Source organism: Callorhinus ursinus, unplaced genomic scaffold (genome assembly GCF_003265705.2).
Source record: "Callorhinus ursinus isolate GAN/ISIS: 27379988/994484 unplaced genomic scaffold, GSC_fseal_2.0 scaffold54, whole genome shotgun sequence".
NCBI lineage: Eukaryota > Metazoa > Chordata > Mammalia > Carnivora > Otariidae > Callorhinus > Callorhinus ursinus.
In genome coordinates, this window is record NW_027397116.1 from 9,934,932 (window position 1) to 9,958,443 (window position 23,512).

General features: G+C 37.9%; 1 protein-coding gene across 1 annotated transcript in view; it reads left to right on the plus strand.

The window, feature by feature from the left end:
- Positions 1-23,512, plus strand: part of USH2A (usherin) — a 707,317-nt gene that overhangs the window by 463,673 nt on the left and 220,132 nt on the right. The window contains exons 32-34 of the mRNA XM_025892244.1: positions 10,642-10,976; positions 11,895-12,017; positions 22,439-22,602. Of these exons, the coding sequence (XP_025748029.1) occupies positions 10,642-10,976; positions 11,895-12,017; positions 22,439-22,602 (622 nt within the window). The remainder of the gene's footprint in view (positions 1-10,641; positions 10,977-11,894; positions 12,018-22,438; positions 22,603-23,512) is intronic.

Below are 23,512 nucleotides of genomic sequence, written 5' to 3' on the forward strand. Positions count from 1 at the left end.
AACAAAAGTTCCATTTACCAATATTCTGATTTTTTTTAATGATCAAAGAATCAAAATGATGGGGAAAGAAATAAAATAGCATATTACTGGGCTATCTAGAAAGTGTTCAGTTATTCACTTCATTCTACTGGGAATGAACTCTAGAGGACAGGTTAACTACCATTGTTTTGGCTTGCATACAAACTTCATTCAAGGGAAATTAGTGTAACCAAACAGGAGGGAGTTGTGTAGCTTAGAAGCCTCTTTTGTGTAAATACACACATGCTTCCATGGATTCAGTCTTGTACTACTGCCAAAAACATTGGTACAGTAGCTTGCTCACCAGAGCACAAAACAAAGGATATTTGCATAACAGCAAAGTTCATCTGTTGAAATTATTACTTGGATCTGTGTTGTGTGTTCTCACTCCCCCACAAAAACAAACACTAGGTGTTGCTAAATAGTGTAAATTGTTGAAGAAATTTAATTTGACCTACAAACTAAAAACTGTTTTCTAAAAGCCTTTTTTAGTTTCAATAAGAGACGGGTGAAAGCAACACACTTCATTGATAGAAATATCAAAAGTGTATCGAATTCTGTTGATAATACACTAAAAGGAAATTAACTTGAAGTACGTGATATACAATGTTTATTATATGAATTGGGCAATCTCAATAATTACTCTTCATTCAAAAGAAAAACCAAACAGAATCCCAAACAAACCTAGAGTTATTAATCATTCCAGAAATAACTTTTTGTTTTAATCCTGAGGGAATTTTGCAAAACTTCAGTAGCAATACCAATCAATATGATGCAACATAAGCACTGTCCCTTCTCAAAGACAAAGCTACAGGGGGCGGAGCAAGATGGCGGAGGAGTAGGAGACCTGGATTTCGTCTGGTCTCAGGAATTCAGCTAAATAGGGATCAAACCATTCTGAACATCTACGAACTCAACAGCAGACGGAAGAAGAGAGTAGCAACAACCCTCTGAACAGAGAAGCGACCACTTTCTGGAAGGTAGGACGTGCGGAGAAGTGAATCCGAGGCGATATTCGGGAGGATAGACGGTAGGGGAGGGGGCCTCCGTCGGCCGCTTCTGGCAAGTGATAGAGCCGCGGAGCACAAAATCGGACCTTTTAGAAGTCGGCTCTGCTGAGGGACGGCGCTCCAGTGGCTAAGTGGGGGGTGGAACCCTCGCGGGACAGTGTGGTCTCAGGACCCTCTGAGTCACAGAAACACCGGGGGTGCCTGAGTGCGGCAGAGCTCCCAGGTATCGGAGCAGGGAAGCCGGCTGCAGAGACGGAGCCGAGGCGCGGGCTCTCAGCTCGGGGTGGCCATAAACTGTGATCCGCGGCCCAGTCGGGGCACGGCTCCCCCAGCAGGGACCCAACAAGCGGCAGATCCGGGGAGACTCCCCTGCCTCCCCCAGGAGGAGCGGCGCGGGAGTGCACCGCAGGGATCTGCTGGGTTTGAAGACTCTACACGGGGTCGGGGGCCAGAGATAGAAACGCTCGGGCACAGGCCGGGTGAGCACGGAGTGTGGCCGGAGACCGGGGAGACGGGAGTGATTTACTGCCTTTCTCTGGGGGCGCACTGAGGAGCGGGGCCCCGAGTTCTCAACTCCTCCGAGTGGAGATTGGGAGGCCACCATTTTCACCCTGGTTCTTCAAGGCTGTACCAGAGCTTGCAGGGAACAAAAGCTCCTGAGAGCAAACCCGAGCAGCTTGCTTAGCCTGGACCGACAAGGGCGGGGCAATTCCACCTCCGGCAAAGACATTTGGGAACCACGGCAACAGGCCCCTCCCCCAGAAGAACAGCAGGAACAGCCAGCCAAGACCAAGTTTACCGATCAAGGAGAACGGGAGAACTCCAGCTGTAGGGGAATACTGCACATAGAATGCATAGCTTTTTTCTTTTACCATGATTCATTAGTTTTTCAAAGTTAATTTTTTTAACTTTTTTTTAATTTTTCTTTTTCCCTTTTTCAACCAACATCTTATCAGTCCCTTTTAAAAAAAATTTTTTTTATTTTTCATTTTTAGAGTCATATTTTATCCCTTCATAGTAGTTACCCTTATTTTTGGCATATATATATATATATATAAGTTGTTCTCTCTTTAAAATTTTGAGATACAGTTTCTTCTAACGGATCAAAATATACCCTAAATCACTAGTGTATGGCTTTGTTCTAGTCTCCTGCCTGATCACATTCTCTCCCTTTTTTTTCTTTTTCTTTTTTTTTAAATCTTCTTTCTTTTTTCAAACAACTTCTTATCATATCAATTCCTTTAAAACATCTTTTATAATTTTCATCTTTACAGTCATCTTCCATCCCTTCATTGTATCAACCCTTATTTTGTACATATATAAGTCTTTCTTCCTTTAAAATTTTAGGAGGCACTTTTTTCTAACAGACCAATACGCCCAAAATCTGTGTTGCACTGATCTATGCACTACCCTGATCATATTTGATCATATTCGGTTTTTTTCATATTTTCTGTTTTTGTATTTATCTTTTTCCTTTTGTTCTTTTTTTTTCTTTCTTTTCTCTTTTTTCTTTCTTTCCCTTTCTTTTCCCCTGGTTTCAGGTCTTTTCTGATTTGTATAGAGTATATTTGCTGGGGACGTTGTTAACCTGTTAGCATTTTATTCTCTCATTCATCTATTCTCCTCTGGACAAAATGACAAGACGAAAAAAATCACCTCAGCAAAAAGAACAAGAGATAGTACCCTCAGCCAGGCACCTACTCAATACGGACATTAGTATGATGTCGGACCTGGAGTTCAGAATCATGACTTTAAATATACTAGCTGGGCTTGAAAAAAGTGTGGAAGTTATTAGAGAACCCTTTCTGGAGAAATAAAAACTAAAATCTAACGAGCTAAAGAGCATCCTACTAAAGAGTGAATGGGTCAACCAGGAAACTAAAGAAGAATTTAAAAAATTCATGGAAACAAATGAAAATGAAAACAAAACTGTTCAAAATCTTTGGGCTACAGCAAAGGCAGTCCTGAGAGGAAAGTTATATGGCAATACAAGCCTTTCTCAAGAAACAAGAAAGGTCTCAAATACACAACCTAACCCTACACCTAAAGGAGCTAGAGAAAAAAAAAAAAAAACAAAGCCTAAACCCAGCAGGAGAAGAGAAATCATAAAGATCAGAGCAGAAATCAATGAAATAGAAACCAAAAGAACAGTAAAACAGATCAACAAAACTAGGAGCTGGTTCTTTGAAAGAATTAACAAGATTGATAAACCCCTGGCCAGATTTATCAAAAAGAAAAGAGAAATGACCCAAATCAACAAAACCATGAATGAAAGAGGAGAGATCACAGCCAACACCAAAGAAATACAAACAATTATAAGAACATATTATGAGCAACTCTATGCCAGCAAATTAGATAACCTGGAAGAAATGGGTGCATTCCTAGAGATGTATCAACTACCAAAATTGAACCAGGAAGAGATAGAAAACCTGAACAGACCTATAACCACTAAGGAAATTGAAGCAGTCATCAAAAATCTCCCAACAAACAAAAGCCCAGGGCCAGATGGCTTCCCAGGGGAATTCTATCAGACATTTAAAAAAGAATTAATACCTATTCTCCTGAAACTGTTCCAAAAAATAGAAATGGAAGGAAAACTTCCAAACTCATTTTATGAGGCCAGCATTAGCTTGATCCCCAAAGCAGACAAAGACCCCATCAAAAAGGAGAATTACAGACCAATATCCTTGATGAACATGGATGCAAAAATTCTCACCAAAATACTAGCCAATAGGATCCAACAGTCCATTAAAAGGATTATTCACCACGACCAAGTGGGATTTATCCCTGGGCTGCAAGGCTGGTTCAACATCCACAAATCAACCAACATGATACAATATATTAACAAAAGAAAGAACAAGAATCATATGATCCTCTCAATAGATGCAGAAAAAGCATTTGACAAAGTACAGCATCCTTTCTTGATCAAAACTCTTCAGAGTATAGGGATGGAGGGTACATGCCTCAACATCATAAGCCATCTATGAAAAACCTACAGCGAATATCATTCTCAATGCGGAAAAGCTGAGAGCTTTTTCCCTAAGGTCAGGAACGTGGCAGGGACGTCCACTCTCACCACTGCTATTCAACATAGTATTAGAAGTCCTAGCCACAGCAATCAGACAACAAAAAGAAATCAAAGGCATCCAAATCGGCAAAGAGGAAGTCAAACTCTCACTCTTTGCAGATAATATGACACTGTATGTGGAAAACCCAAAAGACTCCACTCCAAAACTGCTAGAACTCATACAGGAATTCAGTAAAGTAGCAGGATATAAAATCAATGCACAGAAATCAGTGGCATTCCTATACACCAACAACAAGACAGAAGAGAGACAAATCAAGGAGTCGATCCCATTTACAATTGCACCCAAAACCATAAGATACCTAGGAATAAATTTAACCAAAGAGGCAAAGAATCTGTACTCAGAAAACTATAAAACACTCATGAAAGAAATTGAAGAAGACACAAAGAAATGGAAAAACGTTCCATGCTCATGAATTGGAAGAACAAACATTGTGAAGATGTCAATGCTACCTAGAGCAATCTACACATTCCATGCAATCCCCATCAAAATACCATCCACTTTTTTCAAAGAAATGGAACAAATAATCCTAAAATTTGTATGGAACCAGAAGAGACCCCGAATAGCCAGAGGAATGTTGAAAAAGAAAAGCAAAGCTGGCGGCATCACAATTCCGGACTTCCAGCTCTATTACAAAGCTGTCATCATCAAGACAGTATGCTACTGGCACAAAAACAGATACATAGATCAATGGAACAGAATAGAGAGCCCAGAAATGGACCCTCAACTCTATGGTCAAGTAATCTTTGACAAAGCAGGAAAGAATGTCCAATGGCAAAAAGTCTCTTCAACAAATGGTGTTGGGAATATTGGACAGCCACATGCAGAAGAACGAAACTGGACCATTTCCTTACACCACACACAAAAATAGACTCCAAATGGTTGAAAGACCTAAATGTGAGACAGGAGTCCATCAAAATCCTAAAGGAGAACACAGGTAGCAACTTCTTCGACCTCAGCCACAGCAACTTCTTCCTAGAAACATCACCAAAGGCAAGGGAAGCAAGGGCCAAAATGAACTCTTGGGATTTCATCAAGATAAAAAGCTTTTGCACAGCAAAAGAAACAGTCCACAAAACCAAAAGACAACCGACGGAATGGGAGAAGATATTTGTAAATGACATATCAGATAAAGGGCTAGGATCCAAAATCTATAAAGAACTTATCAAACTCAACACCCAAAGAACAAATAATCCAATCAAGAAATGGGCAGAAGACATGAACAGACATTTTTCCAAAGAAGACATCCAAATGGCCAACAGAGACATGAAAAAGTGCTCAACATTGCTCGGCATCAGGGAAATCCAAATCAAAACCTCAATGGGATACCACCTCACACCAGTCAGAATGGCTAAAATTAACAAGTCAGGAAACAACAGATGTTGGTGGGGATGCGGAGAAAGGGGAACCCTCCTACATTGTTGGTGGGAATGCAAGCTGGTGCAGCCCCTCTGGAAAACAGTATGGAGGTTCCTCAAACAGTTGAAAATAGAGCTTCCATACGATTCATCAATTGCACTACTGGGTATTTACTACAAAGATACAAATGTAGGGATCTGAAGGGGTACATGCACCCCAATGTTTATAGCAGCAATGTCCACAATAGCCAAACTGTGGAAAGAGCCAAGATGTCCATCGACAGATGAATGGATAAAGAAGAAGTGGTATATATACACAATGGAATATTATGCAGCCATCAAAAGGAAAGAGATCTTGCCATTTGCAACGACGTGGTTGGAATTGGAGGGTGTTATGCTGAGTGAAATAAGTCAATCAGAGAAAGACATGTATCATATGACCTCACTGATATGAGGAATTCTTAATCTCAGGAAACAAACTGAGTGTTGCTGAGTGGTGGGGGGTGGGAGGGATGGGGTGGCTGGGTGATAGACATTGGGGAGGGTATGTGCTATGGTGAGCACTGTGAATTGTGCAAGACTGTTGAATCATAGATCTGTACTTCTGAAACAAATAATGCAACATATGTCAAGAAAAAAGAAAAAGAAGAAGATAGCAGGAGGGGAAGAATGAAGGGGAGTACGTCAGAGGGGGAGACGAACCATGAGAGATGATTGACTCTGAAAAACAAACTGAGGGTTCTAGAGGGGGGGAGGGTGGGGGGATGGGTTAGCCTGGTGATGGGTATTAAGGAGGGCACGTTCTGCGTGGAGCACTGGGTGTTATGCACAAACAATGAATCATGGAACACTACATCAAGAACTAAAGATGTAATGTATTGTGATTAACATAATAAAAAATTAAAAAAAAAGAAATTGACTCAACATTTACTATATAGAGTCGTTCTGAGTATTAGGATGAAGGAAATAGTCAATAATATTAACAGCAACAACAACAATAACCAGTTTTGCTAACATTTATTGAGCAGTAACATACCTTCATGAGTGCCTCTTTAAGCCCTGAGGATACACCAGAGACCAAAACAGAATCCTTACTTTCATGGAGCTTACATTTTAGACAGCACTACACGAATAAATATATGCCCAGAAGTGACAAGGACTTGGGAGAAAAAAACAAATCAGTTTAAGAGGAATAAAGAATACCAGTCAATAGGATGGGGGGGAACAGGAATGGACTGGTATTTCTCCCTAGTTCTTTCTATATTGGGCCATATGTTCTGTTCACTGCTACCCCATCCTGCCCATAGGAAGTCATGTTCTAACCAGGAAAGCAAGGGAAACTCCATATACTTAGGCCAAATAGAAAACAAAGTAACATGGTAATAAGCAAAAAAAAGGTGATATGACTTGGCATACATTTAAGCTTTAAGAAGGGAAAATTGGAGAGCACAGCTGTATATCAAAGTCATATTCTTAATATTGTTTTTGATTATTTGATTATAAAGAAAATAAATAATATATGATGTTGAAGAGGTTATCTGAAAAAGTGAAAACCATGCAGTTTTATTTGGTATTTAATCACTTAAGAAAATTCATTGCATTTTCTAAAGTTGGAAAAAATGTTCTACCAAAACTTGAAAAAGATAGTTCAGTAAAACTATAGACTAATTTCATATGAATATAGATCCAGAACTTCCCAATAAAATATTAGCAAATTGAATTAAGAAGTATATTAAAAGAATGACATGCCAGGAGAAATTTGCTTTGATTCCAAAAATGTAAGGATGGTTCAACATCAGGACATCTATCAACATACTTCCTAAGTCAACTGATCAAAGGAGAAAGCTCATATAATTTTTTATCAATAGATGCAATAGAAAAAGGACTTAAAAGATTCAGCTGCCATTTCCAGCAAAAATTCAATGTAAAATCAGATTAAGATAAAGTCAATTTCTAAGATTGCTGATGATTTAAGACTCAACTCTTCACTTTATAAAAGTGAAAGATTTACAAGGTTGCTTATAAAGGTTTAGAGGTTGCTACACTGAAGTCTTGAGTACAGTTGAGGACTAATAGAAAATAAAACATAAAAATAGCTAAGTTATGTAACTGTGATGCCACAAAAAAACTTTGATGGTGATGACTCAAGCACAGCCCCACCTTCCACAGCTAAAGCAGAATGAAAGATAACAGGTATGCAGTTCTCAGTCTTCATGTGGCAGAGAAGTCACTCGGCTCAGACTGAAGCCACCCTCTGTGGCTGCCGGATTTTGTCCATGCATTGTGTTACTAGGGTGTGCACTCTTAGTGTTGCTCATTTACAAGTCTGATAATAACCCAGAGTGAAAAGAGTTGAGTCTTAATCACCATTATCACCTATTTATGAAGGTGGATCTGTCTTTGGTCTGCTTAAATCAAACCATAACATATATATATATATATATATATATATAAAAACATCTTATGGAAGAAAATAAAATAATAATGATGAGTACTATTTATTGAGTTCATATTAAGTTCTAAGAACTGCTCTCATTCAATGCTTAATCCAGCCCTACCAGAGAGATGCTATTACTATCCCCATTTCATAGGTAAGAATACTGGGAATTGAGAGTATAAGTAACCTTCCTAATATTACATATGAAGAGGAGCTGGGATTCACCCCAAAGCAATATGGTGGTTCCAAGAGCCCACGCTGTTCTCAACTTCTTTACACTGAAACAAATAGAGAATATGCTGTCTTCCTAGATGGAAGGACTTAATTCCACAATAAGTCAATCCTTCCAAGGTTGGCATATACACCTAACATCGTTCAAATCAGAATGGCAATAATGTTTTGTTTCAAACCGGATAAAATGATCTCAAGTTATATAAAGAAGGCTAAATGGTAGAACTAGCCTAGAAAATTGTCAAAGAAAAAAATACTGAGGTGACATCTTCTTCAGTATTTCAACTTACTATAAAGCCACTGAATTACAGCACTATGGTGTTGGCATAATAATAGACAAATGATTGTTTGAGCAGACTAGACTTTAGATACAGATACAAGTAAACATGGGAGCTTGACATTGTAGAAGCAATGTTTTATTTCATTAGGAAATAATGGTTTACTTTAAAAATGGTACTGGCCTGACAGTCTATGTGTAAGAAAAAAAAAAGATCTTTTTATTATATCATAACTAAATTCCAAGAAATTAAAATTTTCATGTTAAAAAAATAGGTTAGAAAAATAATTTTATATAATTTAAAGATTAGGGGGATCTTTCTAAAGGAAAAAACAAAACAAAACCAAAAACAGAAACTCAGAAGCCTTACAATAAAAACTAGGGGCACCTGGGTTGCTCACTTGGTTAAGCGTCTGCCTTTGGCTCAAGTCATCATCCTGGGGTTCTGGGACTGAGCCCCATGTCTAGCTCCCTGCTAAGTGGGGAGCCTGCTTCTTCCTCTCCCTCTGGCTTTCCCCACTCTGCTCATGTTCTCTCTCTCAAATAAATAAATCTTTAAAATTAAAAAAAAAGATAAAGAAAAGATAGTTATATTTAGCTAGAAAATAAATTGTTTCTTGCAAGGCATAAGACTCCCTCAAAAAAAGAAAAAAAGTTAAATTCCAAGAGATAGATTGGAAAAATTCATCTGTAACACACATTATAGAAAAATAGATTTCCTCATAATATACAAAGACTTCTAATATTTTAAGATAAAAAGGTAGTTCAATAGAAAATAATGTATAAAATATGGATAATTTAAAGAGGAAGATATGCAAAGGGTCAATAATATTTGGAAATATTTATACCTCACCAAAAAAGCCAAGAGAATGCAAACTAATTAGAGAAATAAAGTAATAATTAAGAAAAATAATTAGAGAAATAATAAAGTAATAAACAAGCAAAAACTAAAACAAGTGGTAATTTTACTAGTTTGTGAGGATGCAGATCATGGACATTCTTTCATTGTCTGCGATAAAGTGAATTACCTCAACCTGTTAGAAAGTAATCCCTCAATAATGGTTAAAATTAAACTTTCCCTTTGATTTAAGAGAGAAACATGTTGGTCAGTACTTCTCAATAATTTTTCTGTTACTTTTTTCTGACTTTGATTTTGTTTAGAGTTACAAATATGGATATCCATATATATTGCTCTGTGGAAATTCTTTTAAATATTCAAAATAACCATATGCTAAGGAAAAAAATGTACTCTAATCAGCTGTGACTGCAGTTACTTACTGAACTCCATTTCTGTGTGCATGGCATTAAATGGGTATACAGTTTTGGCCCTGCCATCTAGAAGCTTACTAAGAGATGAAATGTATACACTAAAATTTAAGGAACGTTGCAAGACAATGATAAGAGAGGAACCAGAATAGTATGTAAAAAAAGTGATTTCTTAATGGTCCAGATACATTTTTCTAGGGTTCTTTTACCCCCAAAGCATGAGTGTGTTAACCACTACGGCCTTACAAAATTTAGCAAAAAAAAAGGAATATTAAACATTGTAGTATTCCATTACAAAATATTTATTTTTTTCTGGGGTTCAGGTCCACGTGTTAGTTAAATAGGATCATCTTTTGCTTGCCTTTTTAAAGGCTTCTCTCTTATCTCTGAGAATAGAAGTTGCTATTGCTTTACTTTCTGCATTATGCACATGTGAGATTCAAGAACTCAATTATGCATCCTCAGAAAATGCAAAGAATCTTCACCCACCCTCACCATCCAAAAAAAAAGTAGTGACATATTTAGAGTACATACTAACAATGCAAAGCGGGGAGTTCTGATGTTTCATTTAATTGAGTTATAAACAAGAAAACTGTCAAATCCTGCCGCTGCCCCACGGATGCATGCGGATGTGTGAATTTCCTCCATGTGTGTACTCTGTGTCCTTTAGAACACCCACAGTGGAGATGAATCACTAAGGTGTGTATTAATCTGACAGTCCTAGAAAGTATCACGACAAAAAGCCAAACCCAGGAAACAGCATTTCATTTAGTTCCTGGTGTATGCTAATTGATCCCAAACCCTTCATTACTGTCTAGTGCAAAAGGCTAAGTCGAAAGGAGGCATTTAGAAAGTGACTTAAGTGAAAACAAGGCACGGCAAAATTTTAGGTCTTGTGAACTTCACTTGCTCTGTTCCTGTGTTGTCACACTGATTCTAAATTTATCTTTTATTTCAGGTCACTTGGAAACCCCCCCTCATGCAGAATGGAGACATACTTAGCTATGAGATCCGCATGCCTGATCCTCACCTCACAATAACCAACGTTACTTCCTCCGTGTTAAGTCAAGTAATTACTCATCTGATTCCTTTCACTAACTACTCTGTCACCATTGTGGCTTGCTCAGGAGGTAACGGGTACCTAGGAGGGTGCACAGAGAGTTTACCTACCCATGTTACCACCCACCCCACCCTACCTCAGGGCATTAACCCATTGTTGGCGATTCCACTAAGTGAATCGTATGTTGGGATTTCATGGCAGCCACCATCCAGACCAAACGGACCCGATTTGAGGTAAGAGAAAGTGACTGTGCTTTTGGATTATGCTATGGTCTTATCTCCGAAGGAAGGAAGGAAGGAAAAAGGAAGGAAGGAAAGAAGGAAGGAGACTTTTACTCACGTGTGAATGTAGAACTAATTCCTAATTGGTACCCCCTACTCATAACTTGAATACGATTTCGTATTGTATATCTCTACTTACATGGAGCCATAAAAGTTCGAGATAGAAATATAATTTTATGAAGCTCTAAAACCCCTTGAAACAACAATCACTGTTCTCTAACAATTCTTGATGTAATCCTCTTGGTTTTCAGAATATATTTTTATTATATGTTAGACAAACTTGATGCATGTTCTAAATGATACATTTACACAAAAATGTCTCAAAATTCCAAAGCTAACACAATCATTCTCTGGCAGGGTATTATTATCTGGAAACTTGTAAAGAATGTGGTCAGGGATATAGATAAGAGGAAAGAAAAGTGTGTGATTCTGACATAGCTTTGTAACAACCTCAACTTGACACTTAGCCAAGAGTAGCAAGCTGATAATATTATTATTTATAAAGCACTGATGGGTTGATGTCTTAGGAAACCATTAACTTAAGCATTTTGTATTTCCACTTTGTGTGAAACTGGCTATAAAGTTTTGGCAAATCTGAAATAGAAGAAATCTAAAATGTTATCATTCTTACTAATAATAGTAACATGTGAATGTAGCTGATTGTTTCAAAATAATTGAATACCTGAAACTTGAGCCAGAAGATAGTGATTATCTGGAGGAAAAAAAAAAAAAAAACCTCCGTGATTGTAAATTAAGATTTTTTTTACGTTTATGTGCACACACCAGACACTCATACCATGAAACAACATGAATTTTGGTAATAACATTAGTTGAGATAATCCCCATGTTTCTGCTTGTCTTTTGCTTTAGATATGAGCTTCTGAGACGTAAAATCCAGCAACCACTTGCATCAAATCCCCCAGAAGATTTAAATCTGTGGCACAATATTTATTCAGGAACTCAGTGGTTTTATGAAGATAAGGGTCTTAGCAGGTGAGATTACAAAAACTATAAAAACAAATGCTGGCATTTGGTCTTGGGCACGTTGACCAGTTCAGAGCATCTTCTTGTCTTCATTGTGCATGCATGTTATCAGTTGTGCAATAAAACATGTTTGGTGATTATCTGTGGCATTAATCATCGAACTGCAACAGTCAGCATGTTTCATGTTTGCCGTCTTAACTGTACGCTTAAAATAAGCATTTTGAAGTCAAACTTGTACATGTTTGAGTCTTAACCTATTGCCTTTGTCACAGCTCTAGCGAGACATGAAAACTTAATAGAGGAATTTGGAAAAACTGAATATCTACAAAACGGGCTGGGGGAGGGGGAAGATGACTGGGCACTTACCAAATGCTTACTCCTTCTGGAAAATAATTGTTACAAGTCACTGATGCAGCCCACAAAAAAATTACTTAGTTAGCATGCCTGGGACTTGAAAGAATTCAGCCTAGGGTTTAAAGGAACCAGGAGAAAGGCAAACAGGCAATGTCCACAAAGAGCACTACATGGGAGAGCCCGCGGACCTCGGTGGGTTTCACCCTGTGCTGGAGAACCAGGTTTGGGACTTTATGCAAGTCACGTAACTTCTCCAGCCTTAACTTTGGATGTCGATAAAATTAAGAGATTGAATGGGATTAAATGATTTCTCAATCAATGTAATCAAATCGCCAGAAAAAAAAACCCACAAATATTGTTTTATGAATCCTTTTCAGACATGTTTTTCAATAACTTTTCTATCAGCTTCATTATTTTCCTGGACCCACCACTGACTCGCTCTACTCTGAACGCTGTTTACAGCTCTGGCCTTGCCTCTCCCCTCTTCCTCACCTAGGCTTGTCCTGGCCTCATTCACACCACTTTCAGGGCCTGTGATGTGCCACACGTCCTCGCTGAGCTTCTCCCCCTCTCTGCCCTCTCCCTTTGTCTGACTAGATTATCCATCACACATTGACCGGGAAATTTCCTAGCGGGCTTCCCTGCCCACTCTTCCTGGTCTGACTCAGCTGCCCCTTAAAGTGTTCTTACAACACCCTCACATAGCACTCGTGTCGGTAATGTACTGGCCTGGTGACTTGTCTGGACACCCCATTTTGTCATCAGATCCACCCTGAGGCAAGGCTTTGCCCTCATGACTTCTGCACCCTCGGTCCCTAGCATCCTGTCTGCACATCGTGGGCCCTGGAATAGTTGTTAAATGAAAGAATATGTTAACTCAGTGAAGGGTGGGTTATTTCATTTCTCTGTGCCTTAGGAATGTTAATTGTAGTGTTATTCTCTTTGGGGAATGGATAAAATTAAGGAAAATTCCCATCCATCTTGAAGGATTGTGATGGAAAAACCTTACAGATATAGTAAGGTTCTTGGGGGAGGGGGGAGGCAGCACATGAATCTGATGAAGCAATAGAGTAAACCACATGAAATTGCCATTTCTGTAAGTCAACCTAAATTATCATGGTCACTCGACTATTCTGCTTTACTTCATCCAACATCATTCTATAATTATCACTTCAGTTGAAGAAATTTATGTATTCAGCAATTTCTTCTTGCTTACTGTCTGCTGAAAGGCACTGGGATAAGACAAAAATGAATTCAGTGTAACCCTTGGCCTCAAAGACCTTACTGTCTAGTGGAGGAAAACAATCCGCACCCATGGCTGTGTGTGTACTAATTGCTTTTTTTTTTTAAGATTTTATTTATTTATTTGAGAGAGAGAGCATTGGGGGGGGGCTCGATCCCAGGACCCTGGGATCACGACCTGAGCCAAAGGCAGATGTTTAACCAACTGAGCCACCCAGACACCCCCATATTAATTGCTCTCATCCCAGTTCACTACTTAGTCACCAACACTCACTAGGGAAATCATATAGAAAAGTAGCTTTCTATGATCTGTGAACTCTGAGTGCCTTAAATATACCATTTTCCAAAATAAATAGACCTTGACTATTTAACATGACTGAGTCAGATGTTTAGCCATGAGATGTTTGTCTGAAAAAGGGAATAAACCTCAGAGAGTTAATGTTTCTTTGTAGAAGAAAGGAAAAGTTATAAAAGAGAGCCAAAGCCAAACACTTATTATTGAATTTTTAGTTATGCCTCTAAGAATTTTTAATAAGTCCAAATCTGAGATTTAAGAAAAGAGATATAGTTAAATCCCCACAAATCAAGTTGCAATGTAAGGGGACATAAACACGTGGATGAAAACTGCTTCTGGAAGGGAAGTACACATCTGACAAAATATGCTGAGCGGTATTTTGACTAGCCTCATAATGCTAAATGTCAAAAGATTTTTTTTTCCTGCTAGGACTAGCAAAAAAAAAAATTACTTTTTATTCAAATAACTGCTATGACCCATCTAAGCAGTTTGTGGTAAAAAACAACAACAACAACAAAAAGAAAACAAAAAAACCAATATGCATTTCTTTTTAATATTAAAAATAAATGGTGTGAGTCTTCATATGATGAGAACATTTTTTTCTAGCCCTGTACCCTTTGTAAGTCCAAAAATAGTCTAGCGGCCCCTTCAGCCCATGGTGGGTTCTCTCACAACTCCGAGAGAAAACTGGAAATTAGTCCACTGGTGGGCACTGTGTGCCGCGACCGTTTTCCTGTTAAGAAGTGATCTTTCTCTGTAGAGGCAGGGCTGGCCACCCCTCCTGGTAAACCAGCAGTCTCTCAGATTGCAGAGGGGAGGACCTGAGCTCTCAGCTCACTTTGTTACACACCTGTCTCGCAGCTCCTTAATGACCCTACCCTTTGGCTTTTGTCTTCTTGACTTATTTGTTTGGTTGCTATTTTGGGGGGTGGGGAGGAGTAATTGAATTCTAATGCCTTTAAGAGGAACAAGTAATTTCCTATTCTCCTCAGACTCCATCAATCCTTCTTTCTTTCTTATCTTACATATACATAAATAAGTGGAACACTGAAGTGTCTCTCCCCATTTTGACCTGATATCACCATAGCTACATCTAGAATCAGTTTTTTAAATGGCATGTCTCTTGATATAAAAAGTAAAATTAACTTAAGATTCACTGGGCACCCCTTTATGAATGTATCTGTGAGTGTAAATATAAATTGAAGTCAATTTCCTTGGTCACGTGATCTATTTTGGTTAGCTATATGTTTATGATAGAAAACACACCAATTTAATCTAAATTGTTATTATATTCTGAAGTTCAAATCATTCTAGTAATTATTTTTCCCGTTATAACTCCATGTACAGAATAGAATATTGAGCTAATTAGATAACTTAGTTTAAACAAAAATAGTTTTGTTCTTATGATTATCTTAGGTAAGGGGTGATTTTGTCTGAGTTACACAGTTAAGTTGCCTCATTATTGAATTTTTACTCTGTGTAGACATGAACTCAGTGTAACTGTAGGTTTATATGATTTGTCAGTTTCTAACTTTTCTTCCTTAATAATTCTGTGCAAAATAGCCAAGTTATGGTTGTTGGGGGAACCATAACTTTGGGTTCCCTGACATTTTCATCACTTGGAAAACCTGGTGAACATGCTGTTATCATCTGATGCTGAGGTGAGCCAGGCAAGGTTTAATGGGGGGCAGCGACCTCCTCATTGTAAGCATCAGCCCACCCTTATGAATTCCAGTGCTTTGTTTTCTGAGGGATCAGATAAAACTACCAAGAACACAGTGACGGCATGTCCTCCTTTTTGCTCTGAATTTGATGCAGGAGGAACAAGTTATAAGAAATAATAGGGTTTTTTCTATTTTAAGGAAAATGTTCACTTGTAGATAATAGTGACTTAGCTTTGATTAAGTTTATAAAGGGAGGTATGTTCTAACTCCTGTTCCTTTCTTTTATTTATAAATTTCTAAATGTACTTCTTTGCAATGACAGTCTGGAAAGAGACATCCATGTGACTCCTCAAGGATCCATTAATTCTTTTTTTTTAATTTTATTATATTATGTTAATCACCATACATTACATCATTAGTTTTTGATGTAGTGTTCCATGATTCATTGTTTGCGTATAACACCCAGTACTCCATTCAGTACGTGTCCTCTTTAATACCCATCACCAGGCTAACCCATTACCCCACCCCCCTTCCCTCTGGAACCCTGTTTGTTTCTCAGAGTCCATAGTCTCTCATGGTTTGTCTCCCCCTCTGATTCCCCCCCTTCATTTTTCCCTTCCTGGTATCTTCTAATTCTTATCTTTAAATGAAAGTATTCAGGGTGCCTGGGTGGCGCAGTGGGTTAATTGTCCGACTCTTAATTTCAGCTCGGGTCATTATCTCAAGGTCCTGGGATTAAGTCCCACGTCGGGCTCCATGCTCAGCGGGCAGTCTGCTTGAAGATTCTCTCTCTCTTTGTGCCCCTCCCCCCCACTCCCTCTAAAATAAGTAAATAAACCTTTTTTTAAGATTTTGTTTATTTATTTGACAGAGAGATATGGAGAGCCAGAGAGCACAAGCAGGGGGAGCGGCAAGCAGAGGGAGAAGCAGTCTCCCCACTGAGCAGGGAGCCCGATGAGGGGCTCGATCCCAGGACCCTGGGATCATAACCTGAGCCAAAAGCAGACGCTTAACCATCTGAGTCACCCAGGTGCCCCATAAATAAATATTTTAAATAAATAAATGAAAGTATTCAAAATTAAATATTCATCTTATTTTCAAAAAATAGTTGGACTTGAGTGTTTTAAAATTAAATTCTTTAGCTAAATATATCATAAAATCTAAGTTTAAATTTTACTGGCATAGATTCTAATTTTTTTTTAAACCTTCCAAAATGAAATGTTTCAAGCCCTAAAAGAGGATGTAGTTTCTGGGGGATAATATTCAAAAGAATATGCCTTTCATTCCCCTCCTTTGCAATAAGAGCAAATGTACGGAGAGGACACGTCCTGTTTTGCTAATATGGAAAGACTGGGCCAGTTCCATGAGACCTGTTCCTATAGAATAAGTATATTTAAGTTGTAGCTGTTAAGTAAAGAAGTTAACTTTGGACACACAGAGGGGTGAGTGGAAGGAATGCTTTTCTCCCATGACCCCTAATGTGAGGTAGATCCTGTTACTTTCTTCATTAATGTCAAAATATGAATAAAAGTCGGGTCTCAGAATGAAAGCCACCTTCTGTGCACATTGGCATGCCATCTCATAGGAAAGGACTTACTCAAAATGAGCAAATATGTGTCTATTTCACATTTAAATTTAAGTAGTAGAGTCATGGTGTGTTTCTCCATTGAGAGTTTTTTTCTTCACTCTAAATTTACCTCCAAGTGCCATCATATGAAACCTTACCTCATGGAAAATGAGCCTCCACATGTGGAAGAATGAATTTTTGTCATAGGAGATTTTTTTTCCCTAATGTTTTATTCAAAACCAAAAACAAACAAGCAAAAAACAAAAACACGATTTTCATTGCCTTTCTTTCCAATGTGATGACAGAGTAGAACAAAGACAGAAATTACAGCAAAATTATTTTAGGTGTAGCATTCTGGTAGCATAATTATGGATGGCCACAATAATATGACAGCAGTGACTTGCCCTCACAGTCTGTAAAGTACCATGTTATGAAAACTTTTAAGGGTGATAAGCATTACTCTTCAATATCAAAAGAAAAACATCTCCAGTAGCATTTTTAGAAACAGTAAATAAGTAGTATAAAGAACAGGCAGATACCATCAATGAAATATTTAAACAACTGCAGATTTAAGCAGTAGAAACAGTGCTGCATTTTTGTTTGCTTATTTATTCATTCCCACAAAGGGTTTGGGGATGTAAGGAACAGTATGCTATTAGAGGTTTCTCAAATCCTCCCATGTGTGATGCCGTACTCCCGCACATGCTGGGCTGTGGCATATATGAAGAAGAGTTAGTGGAAGAAGCAAGTGAATAGCCTGCATTTTCAGAAGCATGATTTATATTGGTGACAATATTGACACATGAATTCTGTTAGGACATCAATAAAGGTGACACATTTTTAATTCTGATGAAAATAACCTGAGGCATTCTGTGGCTGCACTGAAGAATTTTATTGGTTACAAAAACACATCAGACCCTTTCAAGATATAAGCCTTCACACGTTTTGCCCTGGAATAATGCTTCCCTCTAGACAAACGTCTTCATTGCACAAAATGCCGCTTGTCATCAATACCTAGCCCAAATGTTACTTCCTCTGTGAAGACTTCCTGACTGGATGAGGTTCAACTAAATGCTCTCTCTGAAGGATGTTGGAAGAAAAAGGAATACATGAACCCATATTTTAGGGGTTCTCATTTAAAAACATATTTCTGTAAATACGTATGTTCTCCAGTAGAACAGATATTATGTTCATTATGTTTATCACCTGGAATGTTGCTAGTGTTCAACAAATATTCTTGAATGAATGAACAAATGAATGAATGAATGAATGAATGAAATGATGTAGCAACATGAGAGACAGTACCATGTGTAAAAGAAACATCTTGCTAAATTTGAGTAGGGCTTATTTCTCTATTGGACAGGTATATTTTTGTGATGCTAATTTACCAAATCATGTATGACCTGAAAATTATGAGACTGAATGCTTTAATAACTATGAAATATCCATTCATTCATTTACGAAATTTGCTACTCTGTAAATAAACAGATTCCTGGGTCATAAAAACTTCAACTTCTAAAAGGCACCCAACTTTCTAATTCACTTGAGTAATAACAACTGAACCTTGAAATGAGCACATTTCCATAAATAAGTTTTTATTATAAATTATCTTTTACAAGGAAAAATACCATAGTCATTTCTATAACATAACAAAGTTTTCCATTTTCTGTGTGTTGGTGAAGGGAGAACTTGAGGGTGGTCTCAGCAAATTAGTAATTTAGAGAATAACTATTGTAATAACCCAGTCTTCCTAAATTGACCTCAAACAGTTGGTTTTACTAGCTCTATATAAAGTGTTCATTCACTTTGCAGATTTCAAAAGCTATTTCCTACAGAGTTTGAAATGGTACAGTTTTCAGGATATCCCTAGGGAACACAATTAGTATTTAGAGAAGAAATTGGTTTGATATACATAAGTTTTGCATGAAGATATGATGTCAATCAGTCTAGCATTTTTCTTTTAAAAGTATCCTTTTATTATTAACTAAATGGAATGTCACATTTGATGTCAATAATCAACACCTCAATCCATCTAAAAACCAGCATATCTTGAGTAGATGGAAAAGAAAAAAAACGCTTTAAGCACATTAATACATATATTCTTTTTTGACATGAAGTGGCAAAATATAAACTGACACATATAGTCATAAGTATATATACTGACTAACATAAAGATTAGACTTTGGATGCAATGAAAATGATGTATTTTAGTATTTCATTTAAGAGAATTCAAGATTTTATAGCCTTAAAATTTTAACCATTTGAAAGTTAAAGAAAATGCAAAAGACAGATGCATGACATCAAGTTAAATACCTATTCATTTCTCATTTAAATAAAATAATGAATAGGGGAAAGAATTTAAGATTAGAAATGAGGAGCCTAGAAACTTGCTTAGTCATCTTAACCAGTTGTATAATCTTAGGCAAAGCCACTTAACTTCTCAGGGTCTCAGTCTTCTTATCTGTAAAATGTAGCAGGTATTTTATTATCTGAAGTGGAAGAACTCTACAGCCTTGTCTCTCTCAAAAATTTTAATATTACTTTGGAAACAGGCCCTCCAATTATCTATATGGCCTCAATTTCTTCTGTGTAGATATAAATTGTAGATTTCATGACAGGTAAATTATGATGGAATAGCTTAAAGGCCCTACAGAAGTTGTTTACGATGTTAATTACACTTGCAGAGAAGAACCACACAAATGGTATCACTTTAAAGCCATAAAGATTACTAAATGTGTAATAGCATAGACATGTGGAAGAAAAATTCAACTATTGTAGGAGAGAAGACTAGGGATCCAGACTCTAGCTAAATTTGTTTTAAGCCGTTTTATGAAGTAAAACACAATTAAAATAGTTTCACCCAGGGAGAAAGTTATTGAAGCCAGGGTCACTGGTTCAATTACCAAGAGAGCCATTAGCTTTTGTTTCATCCCATTGTTACAGACTCGCTAACCGCTTAACCCCAACTCACCATCTTTCAAATTCATACAAGTGGTTACAGAGGAGATTTGGCAAGACTGTTTGGATATGTAAGCAAAAATCTATCCTCAGCGCTAGAAAAATAATTCAAAGGTCAAGCCCCAGTGATATGACATCATCCAAGTGTTGACAGATCAGATTATCCTTATGATGATTATTACTGTTATCATCACCATCATTATTATGGTGGCAGCATTGCATCGTGGTTAAAAGAGCCAGCTCTAGAATTAGACTGGGTTTGAATCTGCACTGTCCCACTTACCAGATTGACAAGTTGGACAAGTTATTTAACTCTTTGAGCCTGATTTTCCTCATTTTCAAAATAGGTGTTATAATAGCACCTTGTAGGGTAATTGTGAGGAACGAGTGAGTTAATCCATGTGGAAAATCCCTGAAACATATTAACTACTAAGTAAATGCTATTATTATCTTTCAGTTGTCTTGGTCATGTTGACTAGTTGGCACTTGCCGGAAAGCATCTGTAGTGGCTTCCTCCGGCTGCCAGGAACAAACTGGGCGACATAAAACAATAGAAATGTATTATCTCACACTTCTGGAGGCTGAAAGTCCAAAATCAAGGTGTTGTCAGGGTCATGCTTCCTTCAGTCTCTGGAGAAAAGTTGTTTCTTGCCTGTTCCAACTTCTGGTGGCCAGTTGTTGCTTGGCTTGTGACGGTATAACTTCAATCTCTGCCCCTGTCTTCACATGGCTGTCTTCTCCCTCTGTGTGTCTCTGCATCAAAATTTTCCTCTGTTTGTTTTTATAAAGACATCAGTCCATTGCATTTAGGGCTTTCCTGAACCTAGTATGATCTCAACTTGACTACATCTGCAAAATTCCTATTTCCAAATAAGTTCACGTTCACAGGTACCAGGGATTGGGATTTAAACATATCAGTTGTGGGTGGGGGGGGGGCAGACAATTCAACCCATTACAGCATACAAAGCAGAAAAAAAGAAAGAAAACAAAGCACAAGAAGAAAGGGTAAAGCAAACAAATGTAGAAAATCTGATGCTAGTACTTATTTGGGGGGAAATAGGTAAATAGCCTCAAATAAATCACTGAGTCCTTACCTATGACTACAACAGAGAAACACCTTACATGTGGCTGAGGCAGAGCCCAGCAAAATATCTTTGGACCATGAGTGAGAAACAAGATGACTTCAGCAAGCAGTAGAAGCAGACTTCAACATAGGTGGTAGCAAAATGCTGTGAGAATCCTGACAGAATTATTTGGCACAATCCTGCAAATGGCATCCTCCCTTTGTCAAGCCTGATCAGTTGTGACTTATCGAGACACGGTCCATGGGCCCTGCACTGGATGCAAGTTACCTTGGATGACATCATAAACCCAAAGAAGGTGATGATGATCTGAGGCCAGCATTTGCGCTGAGTACTGGATGTCCCCGGGGATAGTGATGTGTTGTGCAACATATTTTAAGCAAATGTCGTGGACTAAGCAATTGTCTATGCAAATTCTGACTGTGTCTATAAATAGCATTTTCCTATCTGGGCATTTTTGAACCAAATAAAGAAAGCATGATAGTCTTCTGCCTGAAAGAGCCAAAAATGATAAAAAAAAAAAAAAAAAACACTGATGGCTTTACTCTATCGTTGATTTAATATATGACTTGGAAAGTCCTCATCATATCACATTACCATGTCCAGTTTTCTCCTGCAAAGCAATATTCAGTTTCCACTGTATTGACTCAAGTAAATATGTTCACATGATGGCAAAATGTAGCTTGCTGTAGCACAACTCTCGGCAGGAGAACATTGTACCCTTCGGTCACAGTTACGATTTAATTTAGGGGTTTATCTGTCTTCCAATGAGATTATAGGAAGGAAGGATAAGGTGTAGGAAGAAAATGGTGATGAGGGATTCTGATATGTGAAAATGGATGAGTTTCCCAAAAGAAGAGCATAAAACTGTGTGGATCAAATTCAGATAGAACACTGGCAGGTTGCCAGATTTGTAATTGCATCTTGAATTGAGCTGTAATCCTTCCCACTTCCAAAAACAATAAGAGTGAGAAAACGATAAACCACATTTGTTTTACATAGCGGGTATTTGCTTTAGTATTCCTAATGAAATATTTTCCCTGCCACTTTGGTGAAGGCTCCAGAGCCACAAAAATAGTTATGTGTTTTTTGTGTGTGTAGGGAGGAAAAAGAAGATAATTCTCTTTTGTAGGTAGAAACAGAAAATTGTGCATTTTGAAGGGATTAAAAAGGGAAATCCTGTATTTTGTAAGGAAAAAGAAATGTGTGTGTTTTGTCTTCCATAAAAGGGAAATTGATAATGACTTTTTTAAAAAACGACCTTTCAGGTTTACAACTTACGAGTATAAGGTGTTTGTACACAACAGCGTGGGTTTCTCACCGAGCCAAGGAGCTACCGTGACAACATTAGCTGGCCTTCCAGAGAGGGGAGCCAATCTCACCGTAACTGTTGTTAACCACACGGCCATAGATGTGACATGGGCTAAACCAAGTAAGTAAGCTTCTCATGTCTCTAGTTCCCCTTAGCGTATTATACCAGAATGAATTTTAAATGGATGCATTAAAAAAAAACAAAACAAAACAAAACAAAAAAACAATGAAAAGCTGAGATGCTTGTGTATTCTTCAGAGTCAGACTCTCTCTCCCTACTTGACATCCTTCCTGGGCCTTCTCTCTCTCTTCCATTCCTTTTGGTTGGGGATGTAGTTTCTGTCACAGCAGCCAGTTGTACTACAAATGTCCACATATTAATTTGATAGAATGTAATACTGTGCACTTTCCCACAGAAAGTTCTGCCCCCCATCTTGTAACTCAGCACTTATTAGCAAGAACCATTGATTGGGATGCAGTCATGTGAGGAATTTTTCTGAGTGAATCATTTTCAGTGCTGGGTGTAGACAGAATTCCAGCTTGACACAGGAAAATGGAGCCTGGACATCACCACTGGGCTTGCTTCAATGATGCAGGGGTCTCGCCCTGACCCCATTCAGAACATACCCTTATGGGTAGTTAGAAGAGCTCACAGATGGATCTAATCTGCTCCTGCAACTTTAGAAACAAAAAACTGAAATTTCAGATCTCGTTGGTCAGCAGAATAGCGTTTAACAGCAGAACTGTTATTTTGTAGTGATCCATTATCACAATTAGAAAACAACACTGGATTTATCATGGAAATATATGTTGTAACCATTCTTAGAAGTACCACTTGAGATCTGGCAAATAGTTGAATTAAAACTAGCTAGAATATTACCAAATATTGAGAAATATCTGATTCAGAAATCCCCAAGTAAAATGTTTGTCTTATGAAAGAAAACTGTACCTGCTAGAGTAATCATCTACAGGTTACATAGAAAGATGAAAAACTACCCTTGGCTGGGGCATAGTAACCCCATGATTTTCAT